At 35.9% G+C, this 14,591-nt stretch overlaps 1 protein-coding gene across 1 annotated transcript in view; it reads left to right on the forward strand.

Annotated features, from left to right (window-relative positions):
* Nucleotides 1-11,804, forward strand: part of LOC107753628 (tyrosine-protein kinase RYK-like) — a 57,270-nt gene extending 45,466 nt beyond the window's left edge. The window contains 5 exon segments of the mRNA XM_016569842.1: nucleotides 2,423-2,555; nucleotides 5,871-5,980; nucleotides 6,316-6,481; nucleotides 9,283-9,419; nucleotides 10,456-11,804. Of these exon segments, the coding sequence (XP_016425328.1) occupies nucleotides 2,423-2,555; nucleotides 5,871-5,980; nucleotides 6,316-6,481; nucleotides 9,283-9,419; nucleotides 10,456-10,567 (658 nt within the window). The 3' untranslated portion in view covers nucleotides 10,568-11,804.
* The last annotated feature ends 2,787 nt before the right edge of the window (nucleotides 11,805-14,591 follow it).

Here is a 14,591-nt window from a genome sequence, read left to right on the forward strand (position 1 = left end):
GGTAAAAGTGTTTCCATCATAGTTTATGCGCATGTTTTCTTACCGGATAAGAAATTTATCCTATTTAGTTGAGTGCATACGTTTTTTTTTTTTTAATGCGCATTTTTAGAATTTATGCACATCTTGGCGTTTCCATCCAGCGTTTTTTTTTATGCGATATACCACAATTAGTTGAGTGGAAACATAGCTAATGAATTTGACTAAATGTTCAAATATTTCCTCTATCCTTTAGTGCTGCTTGACATTTAGGATCTGGCTTTTTCCAGATCTTTGAGGGTTTACTTTGTTTTGATTGGTGTGTGGAGGGATGAGAAGACTGTCAGTTGATTTTCTCAAATTTCCCTCAAGATTGGGTTGTTCAGGTTTGCGTCACACATCCCTGACTCTTTGTTCTTGCATTTGGCTGTGCAGATCACGCCTCAGAGGTACAGGTGACCATGATGCTTACAGAAAGCTGTAAACTACGGGGCCTTCACCACAGGTGAGTTACAGCCACCATGTGCTGCTTTCTTGACGCTTGAAGAACTTGCTCTATTGCAAAATCTGCTGTGTCATTCTCCTATTATAGCATTTTTCTATAATTTGCAAAAGTAATCCTGAACTGAGTTTTGTGCAGAATCATTTGTGTTGTATTTACTATATATACGTATATATATATATATATATATATATATATATATATATATAAATGATTTTAGCAAATGGCTGCAATATAACAAAGAGTGAAAAATTTAAGGGGGTCTGAATACTTTCCGTACCCACTGTATATATGTATATATGTGTGTGTGTGTGTGTTAAACTTCAGCTTTAATCCAATCCTTTCATATATGAACAAAGCTTGCCATAGATGTGTTTTGAATCAAAGGGACCTTATCAGGGGTTTCTTACATTTTGAGGGCAGAATACCTATAGAAGTTCACTTCACATAACAAAAAATCCCTATAACGTCATCAAACACACATGCTGATTAGAGGTTTCAAGAATGATGACATAATATACTTGTGTATATAAATATAAATGACCATACTTTCATGAAAGGTAAATTACCCTGTCCACAGTGGAAGCATGTTGTGTAATGTTTGAATGTTGTGACCGCAATATGATGACCACAGTTGCAGCTATGACACTTCTATGTCTACTTATCTACACACTTCCTCTGCTGTGTGAGTTACTGTCATCTTCTGTGTTCTCTCTTTATTAGCGCATTCTTGTTTACCAAGTTTCCTTCATAGAAATGCATGTGGTTTCAGACATTCTGCATTTCTTATGAACTATTCTTATAAATCACTTTGTGCCATCATTGTTAATCACTTTGTGTCTTCATATCACTGTTAACTATAACTATCTATTATTAAGACAAAAACTAGTGTAAATAGATCACTAAAATACACTTCACAAATCCAGTGACTAGTTCTGGTGTTGGCTGTCTGACAAAAGATCTGAACAAATCCAGTTCTGGATCCAAGGCCCGGGCATTTTATTTACACTAATATAGAGGCTTACTGGTACCACATTGGCTATCTAATATCAACAGATATTAGAAATGTATCAGTAATTTATATTTCAGAGTAACTTGAAGTGAGTCTTAAGTGTAAAGTTGATCTTTTAAAAAAACGAATTGTTGTTGAACAGTTCAATATAATTTTTACTGAATGTTTAAAATCTATTTTTTATTGTACATTATATTGTTGTGATGCCTAAATTCACTTTTTTTTTTGTCTTTTTAATTTTATTTAGAAAAAGACATAATTTTTATATCAGCCATCTATTGGCCATTGGTTATCTATTTTTTGATGAAAACTACTGAAACCTATGAAAACTAAAAATATTCATACTGAAAAAAATACAAACAAAATTAATATACTGTACTTTTGACATGAACAATGCAATGAAAATTTAATTTTAAACTGAATACTAACTTTGTAATCCTGGTGTTCATCTATTAGTATCACTTCACATCATATTTAATATCTCTTCATCTTTATTCATAATCATTTTCCTGATATTAATATAGCAGCATTACAACAGCCCTGAGGTCAAACATTCTGTTTAGATTTTACTGTTTCCCGCTTGGTTGCCTTTTGGGATGGGCTCAGACCCATATCCTGTCCTGAGCGTTCCGAGCTTTGCAGTCACGCAGACCCGTGTCTGAGGTTAAACGGTCAGCGCAGCCCGTGACTTAAATTTTTCCTCGTCAGAAATGAATCACTGATTGAAATTAGTCTTGTACAGACCAAGTACCTTAGGGTAACATGTCACTTCCTGTCTACTTTGTGTATCATTGCTAGTGGGAATCTAATAACAGTGTAATTTCTCTAATTCTTGTTTTAATTGTATTCCCCAGTCCCCACTCATTAAATGTGCAGAAATGTGTTTTAAATCTTAACCTATTTTTCTATTTTTTTGGTCTATTCACTCTTAGGAACCTGTTACCCATCAGCCATGTTTGTATAGAAGATGGTGAGAAGCCCATGGTCCTGTTGCCCTATATGAACTGGGGAAATCTTAAGCTTTTCCTGCGCCAATGTAAGCTTGCTGAGGCCAACAACCCACAGGTAAGACTTCCACAAATGTATTTTTATTTTATTTATTTTTATTTTATTTTTAAGTGACATTTTGCCTTTTTTTTTTTAAATGACATAACTGCCACAATAAACTTGACCAAGTCTACCTAATCCATTTATGTTTGTATAATCAAAGAGAGTTTGATAGATATCAGAGCACTCCTTCATTGCTCTGATATTAATTTATTTGAAAAAAACAGCACACTTATTTTACTGGTTGTTTTATTTAACATGCAACATTTAAACTGCATCGACATTTGCACAGAGAGTGATTTTTGAGCAGTTGTGAATTCAGCTAATGCTAAGTAGCGTAATGACACTCCTCCTGCTGTTAGCTATAAATCAGTCTAAGGCAGGTGTTTATATTAGAGACCCTCCAGCAGAACACCTGGAGTGTTCAGATTATCCTGATTTAATTGCTTTCTTCTAAACAGTGAATTCATTGTGCAGATCCTCTGTCAACATCGAGTGAACTTTCTATGATATGTGCTTTACAGTAGTTTACTGTTCACAATCGAGCCTTTGTGATGTTAACCCTGGGCTGTCTTTCATTCAGCTGCCACTGAACCCTCTTCAAAGACAAGATTACATATATTCGATCAGTCAGACCAGTGTATTCTTAAAATGGTTAAATGGGTGCTTTAAGCTATCAATTTTTCCTCTTCAAGACCAAGCTTGTAGTGGCAGTGTTGTTATACTTCCTGCCTCAATACACAATTGTCTTTTTTTGGAAAAACATAAATCATGTAAACTACCCATGCTATAGTTAATACCCTGCATTTTGGCATTGAAAGTGGATGATTTATTTTAGTATTTACTGCCAAAATGTTCCCCTCTCACCTGAACTGAATCTTAGATGTATGTCTGTGCAAAACTACATACTTTGAAAAATGGCTCTGTCTGAATGACTAGTCAGTCTTAAGGTAGCACTGTATAATTAGGCTGGTTTAGGGTCTTGTACCCTGTCCACCAGATGCTGATCAAACATCTGGACAGAGACAGACTGAATGGAGCAGTATGCAAGGACCCTGAGATCCGTTTTTAAAAGTTAACGCCCTAGGGATGTGCAACATTGCATTCTATGTGCATTACTGCTCATAGACCAGCTTTTAATAAATAAATAGCAATGCTTGAATGTAGAGGAATCAAATAAATAGGGTATAGATTTTCTGCATAAACTATGCATGTATGATGTATTGGTGTTGTTGTATTTTGTGTATACACCACGACCATTCAGAATTTCGAGTAGTTTTTTTTCCACATGCTTTTGTTTCACAAAGACACATTATGTTGATCAAAAGTAGCAGTGGAGACTTGTTGATGGTTTTCTATTTCAAATAAATGGCGTATTTTGAATCGTTCTACTTATAAATGATTAATGAAAAAGATGCATTACAGTTTCCACAAAAAAATATTAAAGGGATAGTTCACCCAAAAATGAAAATTCTGTCATTAATTACTCATCCTCATGTTGTTCCAAACCTGTAAGACCTTCATTCATCTTCGGAACACAAATTAAGATATTTTTGATGAAATGTGAGCGCTCTCAGACCCTGCATTGACCGCAACGCAACTGTAATGTTCCCAGGTCCAGAAACGTAGTAAGGACATTGATAAAACAGTCCATGTGACATCAGTGGCTCAACTTCAGTTTTGCGAAGCTACGAGAATACTTTTTGAGCTCAAAGAAAACAAAAATAACATAATTTATTCAACAATTCTTCATTTTAGAGAGTATCACAATGCATACGCACGCTTTCCCCTAAGCGTAAACAACGCTGGTTACGCAGATTACGTTCATGCGCGCACTTTCTCTCCCGAACGTAAACAACGCTGATTATGTCGATTACACTCTTGGGTACTCTCCAAAATGGCAGAAGACGTAACTCGGGGGAGAAGCATTGTTAAATAAAGTATGTTATTTTTTGTTTTCTTTGCGCTCAAAAAGTAGTTGCGCTCAAAAACTGAAGTTGAGCCACTGATGTCACATGGACTGTTTTACCGATGTCCTTACTACGTCTCTGGACCTGGGAACATTTCAGTTGCGTTCAAATGTTTTCAACATAAATATAGAAAAAAAAAGTTTCTTGAGCACTAAATCATCATATTAGAATGATTTCTGAAGGATCATGTGGCACTGAAGACTTTAACATCACGGGAATAAATTACAATTCACATCAGAAAACAGTCAATTTAAGTTCTAATAATATTTCACAATATTCAGATCAAATAAATGCAGCCATTGTGAGAATAGACTTTTAAATGATTGTATATCAGCCAGTGTTGCATACTTAATTTTGCATGGTAATTCTCCTGTTTCTACTTTTAGATTACCTTTGCAGTCAAAATGAATATTTTCCATATTGTACATAAAAAAGAATGTGATGCCTAAATTCACTTGTAGCATTTTAAAACTGCTTTTAGTTATATTTTTTTACACTGAAATATTGGACATTTATAATGATCAGCTTATTAGTATTTTAATATCTGTGCATTTCTAACTAAATCATTGTTCTCGAGTGATTTGCAAGTGGGAATAAATTGCAATCTTGACTTCTCAAAGAGGGGTGTAGCATGTTGACAGAAACACACTTGCTGTTAACTGCTGGCACACTAAAGCACACCCTCTCAGAGAAGTTACGTGTCTAAATCGATCCCCCTTAAGGCATGACAGCTAAAAAGTTGAAAAGGTTGAGATTTAAAATACACTCTCATTGACCCATCCCTACCTTCTACATGTTCGACATGTCTTCTCTCTTGAGTAAACAATTCAGTCTAACCAAATTCACACTGAACAAACAGGAATGAGCATGCACCATCGAACTTATCTGACACCCGAGTTTGTCATACACTGCAATTATTTTGTTCTAAAGCCTTGTGTATAGTTCATCTGAAAAGCCACTCATCATGTTATGACCTTGTCATTTAGCACCCAGGGTTTCTTGTTGTGTCTGACTCGAGATAGATTATACAAGGATGCCTGCAGTTGAGCCACTCCCTCTAAAGAGTTAAAGAACGTTTACGTTTAGTGAGGTAACTGTCATTACATCAGATGCCAGACTCTTCCTACCAAATGAGATTCAGCAGAGGAACTTGTTGCTCCATCAAGTCTGGTTTCCAAAGAGGTGAAGCATAACCACAAGCATCTGCTTACCCACTTGTCATGCATCTCACTTTTTGTGTCTTTTGGTTTCTCTTGCTGGACCTCTCTTATTAAAATGTATATTAGGCTCCAAGTGACCCTTAAAATGTCTTATTGGTCACATAACCATTTAGTCCACTCTCTCTCTTGTGTTACCCACACAGGCAATCTCTCAACAAGACCTGGTCCACATGGCAATACAGATTTCATGTGGGATGAGCTATCTGGCACGGAGAGAGGTTATTCACAAAGACCTGGCTGCCAGAAACTGTGTGTAAGTTCCATTTTTACCTCATGTACTCCTACTATTTACCATTTTACATCAACTGTCCTTCACGCGTCAGTATAAAGCTGCACCAAGTGTTACATATTGGCATTGGCTATAAAAAAAGATAATGTACAGTTAAACAGTCATTATTGCAATTGTTATGATAATGACTGTTCAGATGTGCATTATCGCATTTATGTCATTGATAAATTGCCAAATTAATAAAAGAAAAATATTGAATGAAGCGTAAATCATTTCATTTATTTATTCTCTCCATGCATTCTTTATCATCCATTTGCATTAGAATATATATATATACAGTGGGTACGGAAAGTATTCAGACCCCCTTAAATTTTTCACTCTGTTATATTGCAGCCATTTGCTAAACTGGCCCGTGATCTCTTCCCCATGGACTATCACTGCCTCGGGGACAATGAGAACCGACCCGTTCGCTGGATGGCTTTGGAGAGTTTGCTTAACAATGACTTCTCTAGTGCTAGTGATGTGGTAAGAGTCGCTGCTTCTTTATGCCTTGTTTTGCAACAGACTGTAACATGCACTCACATAATATTTTGTTTCATACCAGCAGCAGGTGTTCTATAATGTATTATTTTTCTCTTCCTATGGATAATTTGCCTATAAAAGAATGTTGTACCCTTTTAGTATTTTCTTATGGCACTGGTAAAAACCTGGTAACAGATTTAAAATTGCGTAACTTCTTTGACGTCATACGGTCTGCTCCATCGTGCATTGTTATTGCTGACAATTACAGTAATCATGCTTCAGGTGCCCATGAACTTGTTGAGGCCTGTATTGTCAGCTGCATTCAGCAATATCACAGTTAACACCCATTTGAATTTTCCTAATATGTTTATATTCAGAATAATAGTCCTGTAATAGGTGTACAATCAAATTTCGCAAGAATATGCGCACAGTGCAAGGTAAAGGGAGAGTTCACTCAAATGAAATGACCACCATTTACTTACTCGCATGTCGTTCCAAACTCCAAAGACTTGCGTTTATCTATGAAACAAATGAATGTTTTCTGTTACTCTGTTGAAAGACCATTACATCAGAACATTAATGCTTCACAGAGTTCATAAAGACATTGTCAAAAAAAAAAAAAAACTACGAATCATGCTTATGAAGTCTTCTGAATAGACATGATCACTTTATATGGTAAACTGATTTAATTTAGGCTTTTATTCACACATGAATATTGATCAATGCACATACATGGAGCACAACAAATATGGTAAATAAAGATCAAATATGCTTTCTTGATGCATGAGAACCAGTGATGTTTATTCTTGTGTATCATGCAAGAACCAGTAAGCTTGTGCATCAAGCAAATACAGATTAAACCACTCTATTACCATCGATTGCTTATATATAATGTTTTGTTGATGCTTGTGAAGAATCAAAGTTTTGGTGTCATGGACTTTCGGTGGAGGGACAGTAATGTCTCATTTCATGAAAAATATCTTAATTTCTGCCTTGAAAAAAAATGTGTGGGTCAAAACAACATAAAAGTGAGTAAACAAGGACCGAATTTGCATTTTTGGGTGAGCTATCCTTTTAACCAAACTCAGCCCTGGCACATTTTTGTATTTCTGGGGAAAGTGAGTGGGGGAGCAAACTGTGTTTGTCTGGCAACACACTGTACGTTCCCGTCTGTCTCACTCAAAGTGCCAAGGAAACAACCCACCCTAGACAGTCAGGAAGGACTGAACGCCGCCTGGATGCCTCATAAATGACACACCGGGCCAAAACCTGTCAGCGATCTGACCTCTGCATCCTTTCAATCTAACAGAACAATAGTAGCTGGTGCTGCCCTCATGCCAGGAACAATTATTAAAGCGTTGTTTATTATAAAACAATAGGAGCTGGTGATGAGCAGTGGCCTGGTATGGAAATGTACTCATTTACTAGGATACGCAGGAGATTTGTTTACCGTAAGGGCTGGTAGTGCAGGATATCACCCACCCATTGAGACTTAAGACAAAATGCCAGATCACCAGTGGATGTCAACTTTGATCTGCGCCCAATTTTATCTCTCATAGCCTCTCAACAACCAACAAACAAAAAACACATTAAGTGCGGAAGACAACATCCTTTTATATGTAAAGAAGCCTGTCTGTTTTTAAATGTCTAGAAAGGAAAGATGGGCATGATTGTCTTTTAGTGAATAGGGAGAATTAATTTCAAGCGCGTTCTGCAGTCAAGTGTATTGCCCTCAAGCGCAAACATAGTTTTTTTTTTACAGTACTTTTACTGTTTAGCATTTTCCAACACATCTCCCTGAAGGGCAGACACACATAGAACTGTTTGCACTGAAAGTAATGCAGCTTATAGTCGCGTTGCTTTTTATATCCAAGATTATTGACTGACATCTAATCAACTTGATTGACTTGAACATTATTTATAACAAGAGCTGTAATTACACTAATTTGCACTTCAGTTTGTTTCATAGCTAATGATGTAGAACAAACATCTTTATGCATGTTAAATCAGCATGGCGGCTTATTTATTAGATTTGAAGCGTCTTAAATGTCTCTGTGAACAAGCTGTGATTGTATCCAAAATCAATGGAAAGAAACCACATTTCCTTCTTTTGTGTTACTGGAATGCTTTGTTTCCAGAATACTTCCAGTGGCCCTAAAATGTCCTAACGGGGACCTCATGGCTCAAGCAAATCAAGATGGGGCCCTTTTTTTCCTTTTGGAACAGTCTCATATTTATATGCGTTTCTGCAGTTACATGATTTGTCATGATTCTCCGTTTTAAGGAATGCACTGACATTTAAAATTCTGACTGATGCAGATAAGCCAATAATTATTTATTTGACCAGTTTTATATTAATAAATATAATTTTATATTAATATAAATGGATAATAATAATAAAACAACTTAAAACCAAGTAATTTTTATTAACTAAGGATTATATTTTGAAATGTTTATTCATGTTTTGATTTAAAAATAGCACTAATAAATTGTTCTTAAAGATGTTGTGAACATGAATCTTAAAAACAGCATTTTTAAAAACATCTTATTCTTATTTGATCATAAATACCTGGATTCTGACTCCCCCCATCATCTGTGAAACTCTCCAAGAAGCTTCCCATATGTCCTATATGAAGATTTTAATAGGAATTTCTTTCTGCATTCAAATACTGATCTGTAAACACTATCGGTTTGTTTACTAAATAACGTCCGGCTCAAGTGATCTCATCACTTGTCGAAAGGGAGGGATCATCTTTCTATTTCAGTCAGCCTGCTCTGAGCTCTTGCGTGTTGCTTCCTTACAGTGGGCTTTTGGGGTTACTCTCTGGGAGCTGATGACCTTGGGACAGACTCCTTATGTTGACATCGACCCCTTCGAGATGGCTGCCTATCTGAAGGACGGCTACAGAATAGCACAACCCATCAACTGCCCCGATGAACTGTGAGTTTGGTTCAAACATTTAACTTCTGTATTTGAATACATTTCAGAATAAATATTTCTTTTAAAATAACATGTGCAGAGTTAAAGGGATAGTTCACCCAAAAATGAAAATTATGTCATCATTTACTCACCCTCATGTCGTTCCAAACCTGTATGAGTTGCCTTCTTATGTTGAACATAAAAGAAGATATTTTGAAGATGGCTGGTAATCAAACAGTTGGTGGTTACCATTGACTTCCATAGTAGGAAAAATAAAATTCTATGGAAGTCAATGGCAACCACCAACTGTTTGATTACCAGCAATCTTCAAAATATCTTCTTTTATGTTCAACATAAGAAGGCAACTCATACAGGTTTGGAACGACATGAGGGTGAGTAAATGATGACATAATTTTCATTTTTGGGTGAACTATCCCTTTAATATTGCAAAAGAAATAAACTCTTGTGAACTTGTGTTACTGAGTGACTGGCAGTGCTCCCAAAGTATCAGTAACAACTGCTTTCTTAAATCTTGATGAATTTGTAAGGCAACCTTTAGAAAATGAAATGGACAGTTTGATCCGAATACAACAAGTCCGCACAATCTCAACCTTATCGGCATCCTGCAATAGCTAGGGAACCGGAGCCGTGGTGACCGGACCAGCCAGGAATGACAAAGTAACGAGCGCTGTTGACCATGTCAGTGACCCAAACACAGCAAGATTTATTGTCTTATGCACACTCACCGGAACACAGTTTAGAGAACGCAGGAAAAGCTAATCAGCATTGGATCACAGCTTCGCACCCTTTCCCTCCAGAGAATAAGTGATGAATATGTGTTCTGCGGCTTGCCTTGTGTGTTGGAAAGCCTGAATAGAAACTGAGCGATAAGGCGATCTCAACTTTCACTCAAGCCCTTTTCAAACGTTGCTGCTGTCAACTGTAATCAAGACCAATAAGTCTTTTTTCTTCTTTGACCAATCTGCTACGGCTTCATCAGTCAACCGATCTGATAAAAGTAAATGTTTTGTTTATATGAAGATGTTCTCTGTTTCAGATTTGCAGTGATGGCCTGTTGCTGGGCCTTGGATCCGGAGGAGAGACCAAAATTCCAACAGCTCGTCCAATGCCTCACTGAGTTCCACGCAGCTTTAGGGGCCTACGTCTAAACTTGAGTTGTTGAACAGCACTATTCCAGAGAGTGAAAGTTAATGCAGTGCCTTACTTTATAAGATTTTTGTAAAGTGCTTTTGTTTCATGCGATATGAAATGTGGCTTGGTTTGGAGGTCAGTATCTTTTGTATATCACAGCTGCGTGAATATCAAGGACCGTTTCGGATTCTCATGAATATCATCCACACTTGTTTGGAATGCTGGTATTCGGGTGTCCACAGGAAGCTGCTGTTCTCTTTGATTCACGAAGAAGCTTTTTTTCTTTTTCATAATAATAGAAATGACAAGAAATTGACCTAAAGGTCTGGTAATTTCCTTTTGGATATTTTAAATATTGCTCGGAGTAATCTGTACATAGATTTTCATAGACTTCAGTGAGAGGGGCTTCATCTCCACTGCATTTGGTCTTGCATTTATTTGTTTTAAAAAGAGAGAACAGGTCTCCGCTGCATTAAATGTGCAGAAAAAATGCCTCATCCTTGGCACGGCTATTGGTACGTAAACTAGATTCAGAAAAAGGCAAGTTTTTTTTTTTTTTCCCTTTTGGGACTAAAGATGGTGGAGCCCTACAGCTGACCATAAGCTTTACCTCCTTAAATTATGAGGTGGTCATGGAGGTTTGAAGCAGCATGTTGGGATCCTGCAAGTCAAACTGGACTTTGGTACAGGGTTTTTTTCAAATTCCTAAAGCTTTTGATGTTTGACTGTTCTGTGTCAGAACAATGCCTTCCTTGTATGTTTAAATCCGTATGAATACATGGACAAGAAAAGAAACATGAGTCACTGTGAATATTTGAAGTGTACGGCCTAGGCACAATTTCAGATCCTTTGTTCTCCATCTATAGGCTCTTCTTTCTATCCTTGTGATCACTGCATGTTGACTTTTTTAAAGGGTTTTGTGTAAACTGAATTCATACCTATCAATTAAATGAGGCCTCTAAATAAAACGGGATCTCAGTTTTAGTGTTGGTGTTTGTTGCCTTTAATGTATGATTTGGTCTGGAGGATGGTTTTAAACCTATATGCAAACTTTTTCGACCCCTCTTAATAATTGATACAATAGAAGCATCTATTTTTAGTGATCAAAGCTGTTGTGAACTATTCTGAATGGAACAATGTTGCAATAGTTTCCCCTACTCTGGTGTCATAAGTGTTGTGCTTTTAAACATTGACAGAGCAGCCAAAAGGCTATCAGTAATTTGTGGGCTGGCAGACTACATATTTGTGCAATCTTTATTCACTGTAATTTGACAGGTTGTTTTTTTGTTTTTTGAAGCTTAACTACTGATTCTATCGGTGAACTATATTTTTTTCATAGCTGAAAGTTAGCAATTTCAAATGTTTTTTATTAAATGCATGATGGTACGTTTCACTGCATTTCTGATGGCATTTTAATATAAAAGTACACCTTGTATATATAATTGTAAAGAAATATTAGCATTTCTAAAGCTATGATATAACTTATGTTTCTTTTTATTGTTTTTGATGTCATGCAAAGAAAAAGAAAACATCTGTTGGTTTGTTGCACCCACAAAGAGGGTAAAACCTCTAAAAGTTTTCCGTTTTATGTAATGGTGTAATGGAAAGTCACTTTTTTTTTTTTGAAGGCTGAATATGCTTAGTCTTAAATTGGAGTAGTGGCTTAGACAAATTATCACACTATTCGGAGATATTGTTTTTCTTTCCCTGGTTCTGACATGCTTTATTCTGTATAATATACAGTTTAATCTTTGCTAATGGCAAAATATATTCAACAAATGTGTCTTAAACTTATATAAATGCATGCACACCTATCTACGTAGCAATGTAGCAATATAAAAGGTTAGATATTGTTTCTTAAGAAAAAAATAATGTGTCTGGTATAACTGACCTGTATTTTCATAGCCACTCCTTTCTTTTTTCCATGGTAAGATTTCAAAAGAAGGCACTGTGGGGAGTGTTAACCTTTTGTTCAGGTACTAGCTTACAATAAGCTTTTTAAAAAATGATTAATTGTGTTTTAAGTAGATGATCACTTGAATGCTTGTTCTAAAATTTCTATTCTCTATCATATGATGCCAATTTCACAGTATTATTGCTGGTATAGCATTTCACTTTAATGGAGCTCTACAATGACGGTCTCCATTGTTGAATGAAAAATCAAAAATCTGTCATTTGCACACCTTCGTGTCATTCCAAACTCAAGGCTTTTGTTTATCTTTGAAACACTTTTTTAGGATTTTTTTTTTTTTTTATGAAAACAAGAGATTTCTGTCCCTTCATTAAAAGTCCATTCCCCCAAAACGTTCAGTCTTTTAAATGTTCATAAAGAGATCGTACAAGAAATCCAAGTTAAACAAAACATCATTGGTTCTTGGACATCAAGCAAGTACAATCAAGCTTACGTTTGCCATATTTGATGTGCTCTATTTAAGTGTGTTGATCAGTGTTTATTGGTCAATGAGGAAAAGGGTTTTCAAGCATCAAACATAAATAAGTGTAATGTAACTTACTTTTTTCCCCCAACCATTAGAATGTCCTGTTTTGTTGTTGTCTTTTTTACCATGATATGCACCCACTAAAATGCCATTCAGTGTAATTATTTTATATGTAAAATAAAAAAATTCTTTAGGCATATTTAGAACAAGAAGACTATTTAAGGATCACAGCTCAGTCTCAAAATATGAACTTAAATAATAATTTTAAAACTTTAGATTTCATCACTATCCTTCAAACCACTAGGTTTAACCCATTTGTCAAGAAGTTTTTGTAAGGAAGTGAAATTATTTTATATTTTTAGAAATACAGGTCCGAATAAATGTTTCATTATTACATAATGTTATGCTGAAACGCTTTTTTTTTTGTCAAAAATGGAAAGAGTATTAGTATTGTAATATTTTTGGTGTTATTCTATATCATTTAACTAGTTTTAATAATATTGCTGAGTAAATGACAGCAAAAGCAGATGTTGAAAAATAGCAAGCCTTTCATTGTACTGTTCTGATGCTCCCTGCCATGCTTGCTTAGCTTGTCACTTTGCATCTGACGTACTTGGGCCCAAAAATTACTGCTTGCTGCTGTATTTATGAATGCCAACACGACTTTATCAGGATGGGTATTTTGGGTGGAGAGTCTCCTCAATGGTCTCTCTTGAACAGAGGGAGGAGAAACATTCTGTCCAGAAACGGTAGTAAGCTGCTATTGCTAATGACAACTACAATCCGTTCTCGTTTCCCTGCTGCTCTAGCTACTGGATCTGCATGTACTTTTTGGTGGTGCCTAGCAACTCTAAAAACAATAACACATAAAAACACATCAAAAGTTTTATATTTGTCAGTGTAAACATTCTTGATTTATCTGAAATATAAATAAGATGCTAAAATGGTCTATATGGTGAAATGTTCGTATAACAGAATTTGCATTATACTGAATAACTTCAGCCTATACTGCAGGCTATCAATCAGCCCCCTACATCAAAACATTAGCTTAACCCAGTACAGTTAAAAACACCATTAAGAGGTGAAATTATCTGAATTTAAGAGCAATAATCTCACTCTGCTGCAGCACTGCAATTAAATCTGTTCATCATTTAAAGTGGCGGCGTCTCTTCAGAAGACTTGAATTAAACTTTAAATAAATTGATTACTTTTACAGTGTTTTAAGAACTTTTGGAAGCATGAACATTTTAGGGGGATTGACTTTGAACCGAGGGACAACAATCTCAGGTTTCATTAAAATATCTTCAAGATGAGCAAAACCTGAGGGTGAGCAATTGATGACAGAATTTTCATTTTTGGGTGAGCTATCCATTTTTTTTCTTCCTGCAGAACACAAAATATGATATTTAGAAAAATGCTGAAGTCCAAACCACATGGACCCCACGGACTTTTGTTTTATTGTGCTCCGCAGGCAAAAAAATAAGTCCCAGGTTTGCAACAACGTGTAATAAATGACTGGAAGTAAATGACAACTTTTTATTTTGGGGTAAACTATCCCTAGAATAGCTCTGTAATAATGGCAGTCTAAGTACTTCTTGGAAAC

The sequence above is a fragment of the Sinocyclocheilus rhinocerous genome, unplaced genomic scaffold (assembly GCF_001515625.1).
Source record: "Sinocyclocheilus rhinocerous isolate Xijiao unplaced genomic scaffold, SAMN03320098_v1.1 scaffold1664, whole genome shotgun sequence".
In the NCBI taxonomy this organism is placed as follows: Eukaryota; Metazoa; Chordata; class Actinopteri; order Cypriniformes; family Cyprinidae; genus Sinocyclocheilus; species Sinocyclocheilus rhinocerous.